The sequence below is a fragment of the Schistocerca piceifrons genome, chromosome 11 (genome assembly GCF_021461385.2).
Source record: "Schistocerca piceifrons isolate TAMUIC-IGC-003096 chromosome 11, iqSchPice1.1, whole genome shotgun sequence".
Classification (NCBI taxonomy): domain Eukaryota; kingdom Metazoa; phylum Arthropoda; class Insecta; order Orthoptera; family Acrididae; genus Schistocerca; species Schistocerca piceifrons.
Genome location: NC_060148.1, coordinates 169,206,615 through 169,227,562, shown reverse-complemented (window position 1 = coordinate 169,227,562; position 20,948 = coordinate 169,206,615). Strand labels below are relative to the sequence as shown.

At 45.6% G+C, this 20,948-nt stretch overlaps 1 protein-coding gene across 5 annotated transcripts in view; it reads right to left on the bottom strand.

Annotated features, from left to right (window-relative positions):
- The window catches only part of LOC124720049, a 158,032-nt gene that overhangs the window by 62,790 nt on the left and 74,294 nt on the right, over window positions 1-20,948 (bottom strand). For all 5 annotated transcript variants that reach the window (XM_047245307.1, XM_047245310.1, XM_047245311.1 and 2 more), the window contains one exon: window positions 4,508-4,561. In XM_047245307.1, the coding sequence (XP_047101263.1) occupies window positions 4,508-4,561 (54 nt within the window). The remainder of the gene's footprint in view (window positions 1-4,507; window positions 4,562-20,948) is intronic.

The following is a 20,948-nucleotide window of genomic DNA, read 5'->3' as shown; positions in this document are numbered from 1 at the left end:
CGGCCGGTGGACGACCGGAAACGAGTGGCACGGAGTGCTGACCTGCACTACCACCGTGCCGGTCTGACGGAAGGAACTGGGTTTGGCAAATGCCTGGAGAACATTACCTACCACCGTGTGAAGTGCAGAGGAGGTGGATTACGGTACGGTGGCGTTCGTCGTGGTCGGGACGTGACCCCTTTCTCGTGCTCGAGGAAACACTAAATGTGGGAGGATATGAACACATTTTACGGTGTCGTGTACTGTGCACAGTAGAGCGGAGGCGGGCAAACGTTGCATGAGGCTCACGAGCGCACAGCGCTGCACGTGTGCTGCTTGCGTGCAATTGTCGACCGTGGCGGTGGCGACAGCCGGCAGGTTGCGGGTAGTACCGGGCTAAGCTGCGGACGTCGATGCGAAGCGCGACCACTACGTAGTGGACGTCGTATTTCGTCGTGTCTCTCGTCTAACTGATTTAACATTTTATGGAGCACTGTTTCCAATTTTTTAGGACGACAACAACGATAGCCCAGCGGTACTTGCAAGTTATAAGATTGCGCTTAATTAGCAAGAGCTGGAAAACCGTTTGCTGAAGGTGCGTTTATAAAGGAGTGCATCAATGATGTTGCTGATATACTTTTCCCACTGAATACAAATCATTTTCCAGCTACCACTCTTTCTCGGCAGACTCGTAAGTGCCGCGCCAGGTGATGTTCGCCGTCAGTTGAGGAGTACAGTGCAGGAGTTTATCGCATTTTCCATCGCACTTGACGAGTCTGTATATATTTTATAGACACCGCAGAATTAGTGATTTATGTGCGCGGCGTGGACACTGCTATGCATATAGCAGAGGATTTTTTAGATACGATATCTTTAAAAAGCACGACCACCAGCACGGACGTCCTGAAAGCCGTTGAAGAAGCTGTCGATTCAACTGGCTTAAACTGGGAACGTTTGACAACAGACGGAGCACCTGCACAGAAAGGGGAACAAATGGGATGTGTTGGATTACTAAGAGAAAAGCCTCAGCGTACAGAAGAGTCACTGTGCAGAATCCTCTGCATTTTGCACCAAGAAGTACTCTGTGTAAAAGCACCAAAACTGGGGGACGTCATGCTTGTGGTTATTCGAGCAGTTAATTATTTGAGATCCCACGGGATTACACATAGTTTCACACATATTTAGATGAAAATGGGGACGAGTATGGTGACTTGCAATACCACAGTGAAGGCCGCTGGCTTAGCCTCGGTAATGTACTCAAAAAAGTTTTTGAGCTGAGAATACCAATAAATCAGTTTTTAAAGGACAAAGGAAGGTACGATCTCAAGTTAGAAGGTCCAGAGTGGGTTGCCGGCCTTGCATTTTTAGTGGACATTACCAGACACATGAATGCATTGAAGACAAGTTTGCAGGTAGAAAATAAGCTAATTTGTGAAATGGCTGAAAAGGTGCAAGCTTTCACTAGCAAGCTCGAGCTACGGGAATGACAGCCCTCGTCAGGGAACGCACTGCATTTCCCTACTCTGTCTACTGTGCGAGAACAGAATTGCAAAGAATATGTTTCCGTACTTAGTGCAATAAAAGAGGAATTTCTCAGGCAGATCTACAGTGTAATTCTCGTCTGAGAGACAAGTTCCTTTTGGCAAGAAGTCTAATAGACTCTTATCAAGACTTTACACGGCAAGAGTTTCCTCGCCTTCATCGTGAAGCCGCGAAGATAATGTTAATTTTGGTTTGACATACGTTTGTGAGAGATTTTTTTCTGTTATGAAAATTAATAAGTCTCGGTTAAAAGCAAACATCGGTGATGAAAATTTACGTAACTGTTTGCGTTTGTCTGTATGTAGAAATTTTGTTCCAGACATTACACGTATTGAGAACTCCACCTGTGATAATTAAATAAAACGTATCATAGGTAATAGGTACTCTTTCATAGCACGATTTCTTTCAAGCACTCCTACCAACCTTATGCCTTCATTCAATAAAGCAAGCTAGGAAACAAACGCATTACAGAGGACGGAGTCGGAGACGGTACGGTGGGCAGGGGAGAGAAGTGGGTGGCCAGCTTGCCCCTGTGTGCACGCAGAACACCTGTTAACTGCACGCGTGCAAGTGCACCGCACACGTGCAGGATTCCTGCCCACCCCTGCAGTAGAGGAACAGTTCGGAAGCAACAACTGCCCGTATCGGCATAACAGTGCACTGTCATACAGCGGCACCTGTGAGATGACAGTTCGTGGACAGTAACATTCCCAAAATAGACTGGCCCGCCCAGAGTCCCGACAAGTGCCCGGCGGAACACTTCCGGGACGAGTCGGAATGCCGACTTCGCTCCGACCCGACATCCAACGTCACTACCTCCTCTCGAGGACGACCGGGCTATCTCCTCCACAGACACGCACACAGTTTACCGAAAGTGCCCCGGCACAGTCTGAGCCGTCAAAAGGTAGAGGTTCGACACACTCCACACTGGGCGACACACCCGTATTGGTGTCCACTAATAGGTGTTCACGTACTCTCGATCGGATACTGCGTATCCCTTACAGACTCGTGTCGGGTTTTAGTAATGTGATGCATTTTCGAGCTGCAGGGCATCCCTTGTACAAAACATTAATTTTTTATATTTGTTTTTCTCAATGCCGTAACCCGGTTTGACTACCGGTGATCTTCTACGCACTGTAAATATACAAAAAGAGGAGACAAAGAATTGTCACAAAATCCATAAACTCTGAAAATAACAATCTACCTAATAATAATAATAGTAATAATAAATACGAGGGCCGTTCAGAAAGTAACCTCTGGTTGATTTAAAAAAATACACCAAATTAAATAAAAATATTTTAATATATACATCTTACAACTACATCTTTGCACTATTTTTCTACATAGTCTCCATAGTGATTGAGGCACTTATCATATCTCTTCACAAGCTTTGAAATTCCTTCTGCATAAAAATCACCCGCTTGTGCCTGGAGCCAGCCTGTGACCGCATCTTTGAGCTCTTCGTCGTCATCAAACCGCTGTGACCCGAGCCATTTCTTCAAATGCATGAAGAGGTGATAATCACTTGGCGCCAGGTCTGGGCTGTAAGGTGGATGGTTGATAACGTCCCACTTGAAGGACTCAAGAAGGGCCGTTGTTCTGCGAGCAGAGTGAGGACGGGCGTTATCGTGCAAAAAAACGATACCGGAAGTCAGCATACCACGGCGTTTGTTCTGTATAGCCCGTCTTAACTTTTTTATTGTTTCACAGTACACGTCTTGATTAATGGTCATACCATGTTCCATGAATTCAACCAACAACACCCCTTTGGCATCCCAAAACACCGTTGCCATCAGTTTTCTGGCAGAAAAATCTTGCGAGGCTTTTCTTGGTTTGGTAGGCGAATTTGAATGTGCCCACATCTTTGATTGTTCTTTTGTCTCAGGGTTCACGTACTTAATCCAGGTTTCGTCACCGGTCACGATTCTGTTTAACAATGGTTCTCCTTCGGCCTCATAACGTGACAGAAAGTCTAATGCAGAGGCCATTCTTTGAGTTTTGTGGTGGTCGGTAAGAATTTTGGGCACCCATCGTGCACAGAACTTACGGTAACCCAATCTTGCTGTCACTATCTCGTACAAGAGAGTCTTAGAAATCTGTGGAAAACCAGTAGACAACTCCGACATTGAAAAACGTCGATTTTCACGAACTTTTGCATCAACTGTCTGAACGAGTTCGTCAGTCACCAATGATGGTCTACCACTCCTCTCTTCATCATGAACGTTTTCTCGTCCACTTTTAAATAAACGTACCCATTCACGGACAGCTCCTTCACTCATAACTCTTGGTCCATACACGGCACAAAGCTCAACATGAATAGCTGCTGCAGAATATCCTTTGGCTGTAAAAAACCTTATGACAGCACGCACTTCACATTTGGCGGGGTTTTCTATTGCAGCACACATTTCAAACTGCCACAAAAACTAAACTAGCGCAGGTACGACGTTCACTCGACCACGGCTTGATGCCGACTGACCTGTTGAGTGCGTGAACGCACAGATGGCGTCGCTACTCCCCCCACAACCCGCACTGTGACCATTCGGAGGTTACTTTCTGAACCGCCCTCGTAAATAAAATCATACCAAAGATAGAAGTAGAGTTTTGACAGGCAGAATGAACTCCGTCCACCTTCTCTCTCTGTCTCGTCCCCTTCCCTTTCTCTATCTGAAGATGACCACTGGCACATCAAACTGAATACATATTTGCAAAATGCTTATTTGACTGTGACATATAAAATGTAAAAAAAAAAAAAAAAAAAAAAAAAAGGTTAGGACGAATCGATAACTCTATTCCCACGTACGTCAACCTGTATAAAACACTGTCACTCGTTCCGGTACAGTTTTAAGTTCTAGTTCAAAACCGGCATCAAGCACATGTAGCGTCAGTTCTTTCCCGTTGTAGGAGCCACTGTAACCTTCTACATCAGATTCTTCCCCCTCAGTCTTATTTCTACAGAACAGTACAACTTTGCTGTAGCAGTACTCACCTCTTCCCCACTGTCATCTTCACTCGGCAGCTCGATCACCTCGGGCTGTTTCGTCTGTAACCAAACAGCAGCCGTCACACAGTGCACCACGAAGGTAACAGGCCATGTGTACTCTTTGGAATTAACATTTCGTAGTAGACAATATGTGATATTCAGGGACAGTAAACTGTAGGGTCAAAATATACGAGGGTAATCCCAAAAGTAAGGTCTCCTATTTTTTAATAAGTACATAGACCTGTTTATTTTTACAATCGTTTACATCCGTTTACAGCTCGAACATTTAGCTATTTTTCGATATAATCACCATTTCTGTCGACGCATTTTTGTAGACCTCGTGGCAGTTTTTGAATGCCCGTGTCATACCAGCTCGCCACCGTGCCGATCAGAAAGTTATGAACCTATTCTTTCACCTCGTCGTCGGAGCTGAATTGCTGGGACCACAATTAACGCCGACAGCTACTGTGAGACTTTGAAAAAACTCAAACGGGCAATTCAGAACCGGAGAAGAGGAATGTTGAGCAAGGACGTACACATTCTCCGTGGCAACACTCACTCAGCAAACCGTTGCTCTCCTGCAACAGTTTCAGTGGAACATAATCGCCCACTCACGCTATAGTCCTGACTTGGCACCTAGTGACTATCATCTGTTTCCTAGGTTAAAAGAAAATATGGCCGGAAAGCGATTCAGCTGGGATGACGAGGTGAAAGAAGAGGTTCATAACTTTCTGAACAGCATGGCGGCGAGCTTGTATGACACGGGCATACAAAAACTGCCACAGCGTCTACAAAAATGCATCGACAGAAATGGTGATTGTGTCGAAAAATAGCTAAATATTCAAGCTGTAAACTGATGTAAACGATTGTAGAACTAAATAGGTCTATGTACTTATAAAAAATAGGAGATCTTACTTTTGGGATTACCTTCATAGTCTAGTATAGTTGAAACAGGCTCTACGTGAGATCTAATGGGGCAAAATACGGTTATCAAAAGTGCAATGGAAAAAAACTCGAGTAGAATTAAAATCGGCTCACGTGGTTTAGTGTTTTACGACAGAGGGATGGAACAGGGATCAATTACAGCCGTAGGATTTGTTATAAAGAAGAAAATCAAAATGTTACAGAGCCTCGAGGAATCTCAAAACAGAAAATGAAGCCTTGTTTTAAAAAAAAATTTAAAAATCTGTTTATGTACCTATTTTTTTAAATAAATTAATGAACTTTGTGGACCAGCATGCTCCGATGTGGGTGAAACATCGGCTATGAAGATTGTGAGCACTCCTTATACACTGCTGTAATGGGTCGCTTAAGAAGAATAGATTCCTCATTGTTAAAAATAATTTTTGCCGCATCTGACATTTAGCCCATCCACAGAACATCTGCCAAATGAAATACAACATTCGAGAAACACAAGCATAATGTATAGTAAACATTATCAGTAAAAATATTAGAAGGTGTTTAAAAATAAAAATTACAAATGAGTCGTCATACCAAAGTATCTTCACACAAAGTACAGCACCACACTGTATATTCTTGACAGTCGTGCTCGACTGGTGGCAAGTCATCGTTACGTGACCTAACTGTGATATATATATGCCACCCGATGGAATAGTTACATTGGAATTACAAGAATGTAAGGAAAATAAATAAGACAGATTAATAACAAAATAATATTAGAAAAATGTAAAGATGAACAGAGCCTAACAGCTGTTAGGAAAACTGAAAGGAAATGAATAAAAGCCTACACAAACAAAATATATCATCAACAAATCACACAATTCTTTTGAGGGTGTATGGGAAAGGGGTGATGGGAGAGCAGGGAGGGGGCATACATCAGCAGAAAGATAAATACACGGTGTACATAAAGTCTGGGAACATTTTCCAAGAACCAAACATCGTACAGATATCATACATACGACATTTTGAAGAGAAACCCTGAGAGCCCCTCCCCCCCCCATGTATATTGCCACAGCATAGTTTGACAATTTGCCGATAGTCGCAAACGTGGCGAGTTCAGGTGCGGAGCGAGCTTTCCGTGTGTCGAGAGTTCGACAAAAACGAGGGCGCTACAGCTGTTCGACGGATGTTTAGAACCGAGTACGGTAAGAAGCCACACGGAAGGCCATTTACCACTGGCACAACAAATTTATTACGACGGGTTGCTTGTGCCCGGCAAAGAGAAGCGGATGTCCCAGTATGAGTGAAGTGAATGTGGAGTGCACACGAGAGACATTCGTAAGGAGTCCAAAGAAATAGGTGCGCCGTGCAGCCCGTGAACCCCAAATGGCTCCAATGGCAGTGTGGAAAGTCCTGGGACAAAAGCTGTCTACGAAACCATTCGAATTGGAGCTAGTGCAGAAGCTGCTGCATCGACGGATCGGCTGTGCTACAGAATGGGATAGCTGTTTCACGAAATAGCCTCCCTGATCACCACACCTCACTCCGTGTGGCTTTCTTCTGCGGGGACATATGAAGATCTGGTGTACGTACTGCCTCTACCGAGTGATGTAGCAGAGCTCCGGGAGAGAATACGGGAACCGACTACCACAGTCGACGATGCCACACTGGGATGGGTACGGCTAGACTTCTAATACCGTATTGACATCTGCAAGGTCACTCGTGGTTCGCATATCGAACATTTGTAAAAAAATCTATCAGTTTTTCTGTTCAAAATGCAATATGTATGACATCTATACGATGTTCAGTTCTTGTGTAATAAATAATTGAAAGTGTTCCCAGACTTTATGCACAACCTGTACAGATAAAGTATAAAAACATACAGCACTGTCAAATCCAAAATTAAAGAAGGCAGCATGACCTTAGTTTCTAAAAGAAATATACACAATCCGACTGGGTAGAGACAGGAGGGCAGGCATCCGGCACGGGAAGAAGCATCTTTGTTTGACATATAGTGCTCTTTTAGTAAAAGAATATTTTTTTAAACAATGAAATAGCTGAAATTTGTCGATACGGTAGATATATTTCAAGACGGGAGTCTACAGACTTCACAGTAGCTCTTCCAATGGCGTCCAGGTCTGCCGGACGTATAGAATTCTTGTAACTAGGTGTAGAGAGCCATGTGCCCAGAAATGTGTTCTTAGGGAGATACACTCATTCGAACGTCTCTGACGGTGTATTTTTCAAATGACTGAAAGCACGTATACTAGACAAGTGGGAACATTCTTGTCAGTACTCGTGTCTCAGCGGTACACCTGCAGCAAGCCGACGGAAGCGGTTAGGCCCCGGTGTGCGGCTCCAGATTATCGGTGACGGAATCGTGGGATCGGTCACACTTTAACGACACCTCACAGGGGAGGCGTATCTGACGCTGCCTCCCCAGCCGAAGATGAGCATTTAGCGGAACAAAGAGTAATGTGGTCACCGCACAACAGTGCTCCAGCTCACTCCTGCAATGCCGTGTGGACACTTCTCGAAAACATCTACCCTGACAACACATTTGGCTAAACTGGTGGTGGTGCTGGTGGTTCACTGCCAACGTATCACCAAACCATGAGTACTGACAGAAAATTCCCACATGTCTGGTGTATTCTTATCTGTGCTTGCAGCCACTGAAGCATCCACCGAGGTGACAAAACTCACAGGATAGTAGTACGCACGCCTAACGACGGCGATACTATCACGAACACGGGGTATAAAAGACACTGGTGTAGCTGTCATCTGTACTCAGGTGATTCACGTGAAAAAGGTTCTTACACAGATGGCTGCACAACGGGAACAAATAGACTTCGAACACAGAACGGTAGTCGGAGCTACACGCACGGACAGTCTATTTCGGAAATCGTTAGGGAATTCAATATTCCGAGATCTACAGTGGGAATTCAATATTCCGAGATCCACAGTGTCGACCGTGTGCAGAGAATAGCACATTTCGAGCATTACCACTCACCACAGACAACGCGAGAGCCTACGGACTTCACTTAACGGCTGATAGCGGCAGTGTTAGTGTAGAGTTGTCAGTGCTAACAGACGAGCAACAGTGCGAGAAAAACTGCAGAAATCAAAGTGGGACGTACAACTAACGTACCCTTTAGGACGGGCGGTGAAATTTGGCGTTACTGTGACAGGGCAGCAGGCGACCGACACGAGTGCCTCTGCCGACGTCACCTGCAGCTCCGCTACCGGGCTCACGACCGTATAGGTCGCAGCCTAGATGACAGGAAAACGGTGGCCCCGTCAGACGAGATACGATTTCCGTTAGTGAGACCTGGTGGTATCGAGTGCGGTACAGATCCCACGAAGCTGTAGATTCGAGTTATCGAGGAGGCACTTTGCACGCCGGTGGTGGCTCCGCAATGGTGCGGGGAGAGCATTTGCGGCCATTCGTGGGCATCACGTCTCCGAAGAACATTTCAATTCTCGAGGACGATTTGGCCGTCCGGATCGTCCGACACGAATCCCGTCAAAGATTTGTGGCCCGTAACGGAGAGGACAGTTTGCGCACATAATCCTGCACTGGCAATACTTTCGCAGTTACCGACAGCTACAGAGGCGCCAGGGCCAAAAGTTTCTGCAGGGGACTTCCGACGATATGTCGAGCCCTCGTCCTGTCGAGTTGCTGCACTACGGCGGGCGAAAGGAGGTCCCACACAATGTTAGGAGGTATCCCACGACTTCTGTCACCTCACAGTGTACAGTCAAAGACCTTCAAAAGTAGGTTTACCTCCCTCGAAACGCATTTCCGGCCGTACACCCGTACGACCTTTTTCGTCCCTTATCCTTTCGTGGACTGTTGTTCCAGTGTGCCCCCATTTAGCAAAATCCCCCTCCACACAATTTTTCTACAGAGAGTCCAGCACACACTACAGCCTTACGCCAGCCCTGCTTCGAGCACGTAAATCCCGTTAACGGAAGCTCTCGTCCTGTGCTCGTAGCCATGTTTTCGCTGCACGAGTTACGCTCTCATCTTCTTCAAAGTGTGTCCCACGTAGAGTACGATAAACTGGACAAAACAGATGGAAATTGGAGGGCACCAGGTCTGGGCTACACAGCAGCCAACCACGGCGCTCAGTTTCTGCATCACCTGAAGCCCGAGCATCCGACACCGAATAGTACTCCAATTAACTGCATCGTTACTATATACTGCACACAAATGTTTACAGAAGTCCGCTACAATTTCTTCTTCCACAACTGAGGGTTCAATCACAGCACGTCACATTAACAAGTGTCTCACGTACGAGGGCCATTTTTTTCTTTTCAACCTCCGATAGGCTATAAATATATATATAAACGTCGTGTGACTAGGGCCTCCTGTCAGGTAGGCCATTTGCCGGGTGCAAGTCTTTCGATTTGACTCCACTCTGGCAACTCGCACATCGATACGGACGAAATGGTGACGGTGAGGACGACACGACACCCAGCCCTTGAACGGAGAAAATCTCCGACCCTTCCGGGAATCGAACCCGGGCCCTTAGGATTGACATTCTGTCACGCTGACCACTCAGCTACTGGGGCGGACAGGCTATAAATAAAAGACAAGTTCATAGAAAACAATTATTTTATTACCAAAAGTTTTGTACACTTGGTTACTTTTCAACATAATCACCGAATAGATTGAGACATTTATCATGCCTGTGGACAAGCTTTGCAATACCCTCTTCAAAAAATATTGCTGCAAGGTATCAGATAGATTATATAATGGTAAGACAGAGATTTAGGAACCAGGTCTTAAATTGTAGGTCATTTCTAGGGGCAGATGTGGACTCTGACCACAATCTATTGGTTATGAACTGTAAATTAAAACTGAAGAAATTGCAAAAAGGTGGGAATTTAAGGAGATGGGACCTGGATAAACTGACTAAATCAGAGGTTGTACAGAGTTTCAGGGAGAGCATGAGGGAACAATTGACAGGAATGGGGGAAAGAAATACAGCAGAAGACGAATGGGTAGCTCTGAGGGATGAAGTAGAGAAGGTAGCAGAGGATCGTGTAGGTAAAAAGACGAGGGCTAGTAGAAATCCTTGGGTAACAAAAGAAATATTGAAATAATTGATGAAAGGAGAAAATATAAAAATGCAGTAAATGAAGCAGGCAAAAAGGAATACAAACGTCTCAAAAATGAGATCGACAGGAAGTGCAAAAGGGCTAAGCAGGCATGGCTAGAGGACAAATGCAAGGATGTGGAGGCTTATCTAACTAGGGGTAAGATAGATACAGTCTACAGGAAAACTAAAGAGACCTTTGAAGAAAAGGAGCCACTTGTATGAATATCAAGAGCTCACATGGAAACCCAGTTCTAAGCAAAGAGGGGAAAGCAGAGAGGTGGAAGGAGTATATAGAGGGTCTATACAAGGGCGATGTACTTGAGGACAATATTATGGAAATGGAAGAGGATGTAGATGAAGATGAAATGGGAGATACGATACTGCATGAAGAGTTTGACAGAGCACTGAAGGACCTGAGTCGAAACAAGGCCCCAGGTGTAGACAACATTCCATTAGAACTACTGACGGCCTTGGGCGAGCCAGTCCTGACAAAACTCTACCATCTGGTGAGCAAGATGTACGAGACAGGCGAAATTCCCTCAGACTTCAAGAAGAATATAATAATTCCAATCCCAAAGAAAGCAGGTGTTGACAGATGTGAAAATTACCGAACTATCAGTTTAATAAGTCACAGCTGCAAAATACTAACATGAATTATTTACAGATGAATGGAAAAACTGGTAGAAGCCGACCTTGGGGAAGATCAGTTTGGATTCCGTAGAAATATTGGAACACGTGAGGCACAACTGACCATACGACTTATCTTAGAAGCTAGATTAAGAAAAGGCAAACCTACGTTTATAGCATTTGTAGACTTAAAAAATGCTTTTGACAATGTTGACTGGAATACTCTCTTTCAAATTCTAAAGCTGGCAGGGGTAAAATACAGGGAGCGAAAGCCTATTTACAATTTGTACAGAAACCAGATGGCAGTTATAAGAGTCGAGGGGCATGAAAGGGAAGCAGTGATTGGGAAGGGAGTGAGACAGGGTTGTAGCCTCTCCCCAATGTTATTCAATCTGTATATTGAGCAAGCAGTGAAGGAAACAACAGAAAAATTCGGAGTAGGTATTAAAATCCAGGGATAAAAATAAAAACTTTGAGGTTCGCCGATGACATTTTAATTCTGTCAGAGACAGCAAAGGACTTGGAAGAGCAGTTGAACGGAATGGACAGTGTCTTGAAAGGAGGGTATAAGATGAACATCAACAAAAGCCAAATGAGGATAATGGAATGTAGTCGAATTAAGTCGGGTGATGCTGAGGGAATTAGATTAGGAAATGAGACACTTAAAGTAGTAAAGCAGTTTTGCTATTTGGGGAGCAAAATAACTGATGATGGTCGAAGTAGAGAGTATATAAAATGTAGACTAGCAATGGCAAGGAAAGCGTTTCTGAAGAAGAGAAATTTGTTAACATCGAGTATAGATTTAAGTATCAGGAAGTCGTTTCTGAAAGTATTTGTATGGAGTGTAGCCATGTATGGAACTGAAACGTGGACAATAAATAGTTTGGACAAGAAGAGGATAGAAGCTTTTGAAATGTGGTGCTACAGAAGAATGTTGAAGATTAGGTGGGTAGATCACGTAACTAATGAGGAGGTATTGAATAGGATTGGGGAGAAGAGAAGTTTGTGGCACAGCTTGACTAGAAGAAGGGACTGGTTGGTAGGACACGTTCTGAGGTATCAAGGGATCACCAATTTAGTATTGGAGAGCAGCGTGGAGGGTAAAAATCGTAGAGCGAGACCAAGAGATGAATACGCTAAGCAGATTCAGAAGAATGTAGGTTGCAGTAGGTACTGGGAGATGAAGGAGCTTGCACAGGACAGAGTAGCATGGAGAGCTGCATCAAACCAGTCTCAGGACTGAAGACAACAACAACAACAACAACAATTTCCAATGAGCACTGACATTGTTTTGCAGATCTTCGTCGGTTAGAAAGTGCTGCCCACCAAGCCATGTGAAAGCCGCTGGGTGCCAGATCAGGGTTGTACGGCGGATCATCAAAAATGTCGCACTGACATTGTTCGAGTAGCTGTCGGGTTGTGCCAGCAGTGTGTGGACGAGCGTTGTCACGGATCGACACGATTCCTGATGTAAGCATTCCTCTTCGTCTGTTTTGAATGACTCTCCACAAATGTCATAAAGTTTCACAATAAGCAGCTGCCTTGACAGTGGTTCTGGGCTGCATTAACTCTACAAGCAACACACCTTTTTGGTCCCAAAACACAGTAGCCATAACCTTTCTATTGTTGAATGTTTGAATTTTTTTGTTTTGTTTGGTGAATTTGGATGCACCCACTGTTGAGACTGTCGTTTCGTTTCCTGTGTGTCGCATCGGATCCAAGTTTCATCTCCAGTAACAATTGATTTCAAAAAGTTCTCTCCTTCATCGTGAAATAGGTCCGGGAAATTCAAAGTAGTGTCATTCAGTGATTTTTGTGGGCGTCTGTCAACATTTTTGGAACCCGACGAGCACAAAGTTTTTTGTAGACTAAATGTTCAGTAATGACAGAGCGTACGACAGATCTTGAAACTTCCGGAATTTCCACAGACAAAGCAGTTATAGTGAACCTACGATTTTCTCTAACCATTCTTTCAACTCGCTCAACAAGGTCGGCTGTAATGACAGACTTGTTTCTCAGCCCCCTTCACGGTCCACGACATTTTGGCCACATTTAAACTTTCAGCACCATTCACGGACCACACCGTCAGTCACGAAGTTATTAATGATGGCAACCATGTTTACATGGCTGTAGTGCAACGCAGACTGATTGATGCCTTGAGGTCGGCAATGGTGGAGTGTGTAGTGTGAGAGTTGCACATTAGCCTACAGCGCATGTTCACTTTCTGCCACTCACATTGCTTCATACCTTCTATACTAAGCGATCAGATGTTGGTGTGTGTGAGAGGGGGGATGGTGGCAGGGAGGGGGGGGGGGGTTGGGACCTCGTAGAACCCATGTGGACGGGTGGACGGTTCACTATGGCTCTTCCACTTGTCAGAATTCTTCAAAACTTCACTAGCAACTGCCAGTCTCACTAAATGCCACTCTGTCCTGACAAGCATTTCAGCCTTTGTTTTAATAACAGACCCTTCCCTTCAAACAATTCCATATTTGTTTGAAAGATATAGAAAGGACTACAATTTGCTACGTAAATTTCAATCAGAAAAACTCAAGAGATGCTCTGGATCCTACTGATTATTAAGTGGGGCCAGCTATTACGATATCCATATGCAAGTCTGGGAAAATATAAGAAAATTAAGACTAAAAAATGATGTGCTATTTGCTGTTCATGCAAAGATAGACTCTAAAACTGGAACTCGTCCCCAGCAAATTCCAGATCATAACACTGATTTGCAATTCTTTCCAGAAAGGTTTTGTTTTATTACTGCAAAAAAAAACTCTAAAAAGATAACTTTATGGCTTGTTTAAGAGCTGTAGTATTTTCAGATATGTAGATACACTACTGGCCATTAAAATTGCTACACTAAGAAGAAATGCAAATGATAAACGGGTATTCATTGGACAAATATATTATACTAGAACTGACATGTGATTACATTTTCACGAAATTTGGGTGCATAGATGCTGAGAAATCAGTACCCAGAACAACCACCTCTGGCCATAATAACGGCCTTGATACGCCTCAGCATTGAGTCCAACAGAGCTTGGATGGCGTGTACAGGTACAGCTGCCCATGCAGCTTCAACACAATACCACAGTTAATCAAGAGTAGTGACTGGCATATTGTGACGAGCCATTTGCTCGGCCACCATTGAACAGACGTTTTCAATTGGTGAGAGATCTGGAAAATGTGCTGGCCAGGGCAGCAGTCGAACATTTTCTTTATCCAGAAGGGCCCATACAGGACCTGAAACATGCGGTCGTGGATTATCCTCCTGAAATATAGGGTTTCGCAGGGATCGAATGTAGGGTAGAGCCACGGGTCGTAACACATCTGAAATGTAATGTCCACTGTTCAAAGTGCAGTCAATGCGAACAAGAGGTGACCAAGACGTGTAACCAGTGGCACCCCATACCATCACGCCGGGTGATACGCCAGTATGGTGATGATGAATACAGGCTTCCAATGTGCATTCACTGCGATGTCACCAAACACGGATGCGACCATCACGATGCTGTAAACAGAACCTGGATTCATATGAAAAAATGACATTTTGCCATTCATGCAGCCAGGTTCGTCATCGAGTACACCATCGCAGGCGCTCCCGTCCGTGATGCAGTGTCAAGGGTAACTGCAGCCATGGTCTCTGAGCTGATAGTCCATGCTACCGCAAATGTCGTCGAATTGTTGGTGCAGATGGTTGTTGTCTCGCAAACGTTTCCATCTGTTGACTCAGGGACTGAGACGTGGCTGCACGATCGGTTACAGCCATGCAGATAAGATGCTTGTCATCTCGACTGCTGGTGATACGAGGCCATTGAGATCCAACACGGTGTTCCGTATTACCCTCCTGAACCCACCGATTCCATATTCTCCTAACAGTCATCGTATCTCGACCGAAGCGAGCAGCAATGTCGCGATACGATAAACTGCAATCGCGATAGGCTACAATCCGACCTTTATCAAAGTCTGAAGCGTGACGGTACGCTTTTCTCCTCCTTACACGAGGCATCACAACAACGTTTCACCAGGCAACACCGGTCAACTGCTGTTTGTGTATGAGAAATCGGTTGGAAACTTTCCTCATGTCAGCACGTTGTAGGTGTCGCCACCGGCGCCAACCTTGTGTGAATGCTCTGAAAACTAATCATTTGCATATCACAGTATCTTCTTCGTGTCGGTTAAATTTCGCGTCTGTAGCATGTCATCTTCGTGGTGTAGCAATTTTAATGGCCAGTAGTGGATATGCAGTCTCTCTCTCTCTCTCTCCGTGTGTGTGTGTGTGTGTGTGTGTGTGTGTGTGTGTGTGTGTGTGTGTGTGTGTGTGTTTGCATGTGGAGGGTGGGAGGTGGGGGGAGGCGGTGTGTGCTTTTCGTAAGAGAGAGACAATTTTGTTGATCTCCACAAATATTTCTGACTCTGTGATGGAGAACTTTCTTCGTGATCAATTTGGCCCTATTTCCAAAAGTAATGTGACTTCCTCCTTTTCTGATGGTTGCTTAATGAATCTATGATAGCAAGTCTGTCATTGATGGAGCTTGGTCTGTTGTATATTCTGGAGACTACAGTTTCATTCTTTCACTTTCTTCTCTAACAATTTTTCGCTTTGATAAAACTATTTAAGTGGACAGATAAAAAATCTGCTCACCAAGCAGCGGCAGAACACACATATACAAAACTGTTGTGATTGGCGAGCTTTCGGAGTCGGTGGCTTCAGGCAGAAGGGTTGAAGGGGAAAGAAGAAGTGTGAAGGAAAAGGACTGGAGAGGTCTAAGAAAAGGGGTAGATTTTGGGAAAGTCATCCTGAACCACAGGTCAGGGGAGACTTACCGTACGGGATGAGAAGGAAAGACTGATTTCTGGTTTTCAGCCGGCCTTCGGTGAGGACGAGATCGACATCGAGGGAAGTGGCACAGGATTCGGAATAGGACAATGTAAAATTTAACTGGGAGAAGGTATTCAGAGATTCCAGGAATTTTAGAAGGTCAGCCTCACCATGAGTACATATGGTAACTATGTCATCAAAGTATCAAAACCAAACCAGGGACTGAAGACGTACAGATACCAGGAGAGCCCCGTCCGAGCGACCCACGGGAAGGTTGGCATAGGAAGCAGCCATCCAGGTTCCCACGGCCGTACCCACGATCTGCCTGTACGTCTGCCTCTCAGAGGTGAAGTAGTTGTCGGTAAGTATAAAGTTGATTAAGGTGAGTAGAAAGGATGTCACAGGTTTGGAATCAGATGGATGCTGACTAAGGAAGTGTTCAGCAGCAGATAGACCGTGTAGTGGGGATGTTGGTATAGAGGGAGGTGGCATCAATTGTGACAAGCAAGGTGTGTTGTGGGAGTGGGACAGGCACGGATTTCAGACGATCTAGGAAATGGTCGGTTTCTTTGATGTAGGAGAGGAGCGGGTTGCAGGTGTCGATCAACTAAGGCAGATATATGTTCGGTGGGTATAGGATGGCCAGGATGAGTGGGTTTGTGGATCTTAGGAAGAAGGTAAAAGGTGGGGGTGTGTTATTCGGGTGGGGAGAGAAGTTGTACGGATTGAGGTGTTAGTCTTTGTGAGGGGCCTGAGGTTTTAAGGAGGGACAGCAGGTCAGTCTGAATCACAGGGATGGGATCTGGATGGCAGATGCTGCAAGTAGAGGTGTCAGGCAGCTGGTGTAGACCTTTCGGTCAAGTACTACATTGGTAGAATAGTGATGGAGTCATCAGCTTTTAGGGGACGTAGAGCGTGGAGATCTGCAGAGGACAGGTTAGGGTCGTGTTGTAGAGACCTGAGGAAGGGATGTGAGGCAATGCTGGGTGTCAGGAATTTCTGGAAGGCGCGTAAGAAAAAAATGGTTCAAATGGCTCTGAGCACTATGGGACTCAGCTGCTGTGGTCATAAGTCCCCTAGAACTTAGAACTACTTAAACCTAACTAACCTAAGGAAATCACACACATCCATGCCCGAGGCAGGATTCGAACCTGCGACCGTAGCGGTCGTGCGGTTCCAGACTGTAGCGCCTTTAACCACTCGGCCACTCCGGCCGGCGAAGACTCGTAAGAGATGATTTTGAGGTAGTGGTGGCAGATTAAGTTGGGATCGCGGTCTGAACTGTTCGAGGCACAGTTCAATGCCAGGTTGGCTGTCGGAAAGGTTTCGGTGTTGGGTTGCAAAGTGATATTTCCTATGGATCTTACGTGTGGAGGAAAGGAGGTCCTTCACCAAAGCAGCACGGTCAAATACAGATTTAGGGCTGATAGTGAGGCCCGTAGATAATACAGATAATTGAGGGGGGGAGAGTGCTTCAGATGAGACGTTAAGGACACCGCACCGTTGTGACCGGTTCACGGGATTATGGGTTACTCTCAGTGTGGGAGGCAGTGGTGAAGGCTGTGGGATGTTCAGGAGGTTGGGCGAGGTCGGTTTCTAGGAGAGGAGTGGTGGCTGAAGGTGTGGCTGCTTAGGGAGCTGCAGAGGGACAGGGAGGGAAACACCACTGCTCAGGTAGTTTAGGAAAAGGTGGGACAGCTTTTGTCTGGTAGAGTGGAAATTTGCTGATGAGGCATGTAAGAGCAAGAGACTGCTGTATTTGAAACTGTGAAGAGCCTGGTGTAGGGTAGGACTGCATCCAGAAATGGGGACTTACGGAGTAGCTCCGAGGGACAAGCAGGTTTCAAAAAACAGAACGTGCGACCTCAGTTTCAATAGTGAAAAGGCACATTTTCGAAAGAACAGACGTAATACGAGACGGGATTCATCGAGGCGAGAGAGGACTTCACTTTGTACGTAGTTCTGTTTGCCGTTTCTGTCTTTACGAATGGAAAGGACAGGCATTTGCAATGTCTGTGATTCAAGTATTTCCCTTTTTATTAAATTTTGTATCTGTTGTCCATAACCTTTGTTTCAAACGAAACAATTATAAATACTGGACTGCGTACAGTGTACAAAAAATTAATAGCACCAGGGATGTCTTCTACCTGGAAGCAGTTTGAAATGTATATTTACGCCTTCGCTCATTTTTATTGCCTCCAGATAATCTGTAACCAGAGGTATTTCGACAAAGTTGTCTTTATTAGAAGGTTTACCACGCTGCGTAAATCGATACACCGACAAATACTATAGAACCTGTTCTGGCCAGCGCCGGCACAGAGGTGAAGAAAACGAGAGCAGAGTAGGCTGCGAGACGGCACCAGCCAATAGCACGCCGACTAGGACCGCACCACGACACGAGCGGCCTCTATCCGAAAAGGCTCAGACGGACAGTAGAGGACGGACACTAGTAGACCCAGATGAGAAGAGAGTGCTAGAAGAGCTGTTACTTGTGATCCGTACCCATTACTTGCAGACATTCTATGCAGTGAAAGATGCTGATTATTTGCACGTCGCCAATAGCTCGTGACAGGACATTGTAAACTAAAGTTAAGCATTGTCAATCTACATTTATTGTAACAAAAACCATTAATGTGATTTGCTCGAATTATCGTACAGCTATCCGAGAAAGTGGCATCCTTTAGGCATCCTATAAGAGACGAGTGGGCGGGACCCCACAGAACCCACTAAAAGCGTTAACTTCAACTCACGTTACCGACACACCTTGTACGTATTGAAAGTGCAGCTTCAAATTATTACACAGTGTGTGAGGTGTCGTGTGCTACCGATACTCTGCTCACCCCGCACATTCAGAAGTCGACAGCGAACGTGTGACCGTGCCGCCAATCGGCGGCCGGCCCCGTGGCGTACCCTCCTCGGCCCGTGCGGCTGGCACCGTCACGGAGCCGACTCGGAGGACGCCACACTGAACTCTAGGTCAGTCTGTTCGGCTCCGTCTGTCTAGTCTAAGTGTCGGCACTCGGCCTCTGTTCCTATCGTGGGTATCGGGCTCACCCCATCTCGAGGACTCGTTCCAAATACTGACCGGGCCTTGCAAATTAAGTAAAATAAGTTCATTAAACACTAGGTGTGCAACTTACTATTTTGCTCTCTGTCGTCCACTGACGAGACAACGAAAGAAAAGGTGACGAGGAAAAACTACGACCGATTGCTCCTCGCTTCTACCTCTTGCCGTACAGACAACTGGCGACGGCATTTATTGTGTGTATTTCTTGCAGAACTGTGGTCATTATACGTGCTCACGCACTGGACTGCTTCAGTGTCCTGTGTGTTTCAGAATGTTCGTCCTGCAACTGACTGTGGTTTTTGCACTTTTCATAGGCTGACACTTATAGTGACTTTCATTCATACATTCCTCCAGCATAGCTTAGTGATTGCACTCTACTTTTGTACAAGCCTTCTTTTGCATGTGTGCGTGCGTGTGTGTGTGTGTGTGTGTGTGTGTGTGTGTGTGTGTGTGTGTGTGTTTCATCGTGGCCACCCCCGATCCCCACCCCTCCGAGAACTAGTAACTCAGATTGTTGAGTTCAGGCACAGAGGCTACAACAGTTATTGGACACAATTCCCAGACTGCTCACCACACGAACAGACAAGGCGGCGCCGTACCTGGCACCCGTGACACTGCCGCAGCGAAATGTACCGCCATTCCTCGCATTCGATTCTCGACAAGACGAACGGTTCGAATACTGTGCAGAGCTCGACTCGCACTTCACAGCGTATCACACTGACAGTAGGATCCGGCAACCTCGTTTTCTTGTGACAGTTTGTGTGTCTGTACACCCGTTAGTCTGCAGACTTTTTCCCACCACCCACCCTGAAATTTTTTTTTACAAAGAACTAATTGCTGCACCAGACAAATACTATGACAAACAGATTAATGAGGTGTCAGATCCTCGCATACGTGAACAGATTTTTAAGTTACGTGTATGCGTGGTGTCCGGTCTCTCGGACAAGTCCAAAAGAACTGACACCACGTGGAATCCGCAGCTGTGATACGTATTACATAAACTGAAGGTGAAAGAAGGAGAAAAGAAAGGTCACGCAAGGAACTATCGACGTCAGCTGAATTGGGATTTTATGCGGAATTGGCAGTGACGAGTGAAAAAATGTGCCGAAAAGGGATGCAAACCCAGGATCTCCAGCTCGCTAGGCAGCTGTGTCAACCACTGCGGAGTTTAACGCAACTGCGCATACTACCTCGACACACCTTCCCCCCGACCTGCATTCCCACACAGCAGCACCTATCTGCAGTTCCCACCTGTGTCCTAAGTGCTCACTATTTTAGCATTCCGGCAGGAGGTCCGATATAACTGTGCATCCGCACCGAAGGTGGTGGATTCGTTGTCCACCAAAACAAATCTTTTGGACATCTCCGAAAGAACAGATCCCAAGCAGAAACTGCAGCTGTGCTACATATAGTGTAAATTGGAGGAAGAGGGGGGAGGGGGGGCAGAAAGCAAAGGAAAGGGAAGGGAAGGAACTGACGACGTCAGCTACACCGGGACTTTATGCAGAATCAGCGGTGACAAGTGAACAGGCACCACACATTCGTACAACCGATTTGCCTCGATGGGCAACGAATCCACCTACCTTCAGTGCAAGTACACAATTACGTTCGACCTCCTGGAGGAATCTCAGAGTAGCGAGCACAGAGGACACGGACAGAACTGTTAATACACTTGCCTAGTAAGCGGGAGATCCCAGTCCGGCATAATTTTCATTCGTCACCGCTGATTTCACATAAACTTCCGATGCAGTTGACGTAAACAGTTTCTTTTCTTTTCTTTCCTTTCTTGCCCCTTCACCTTAAATTTACATAATACATTCTTAAGTATCCCGACCCCACCTTGTAACGGGTTTTGGAATTAGTTGAGCATCGGGACTCGTGCGACAGTGTAGTGGTAGACTTTGATTCTGTTCCTATTTG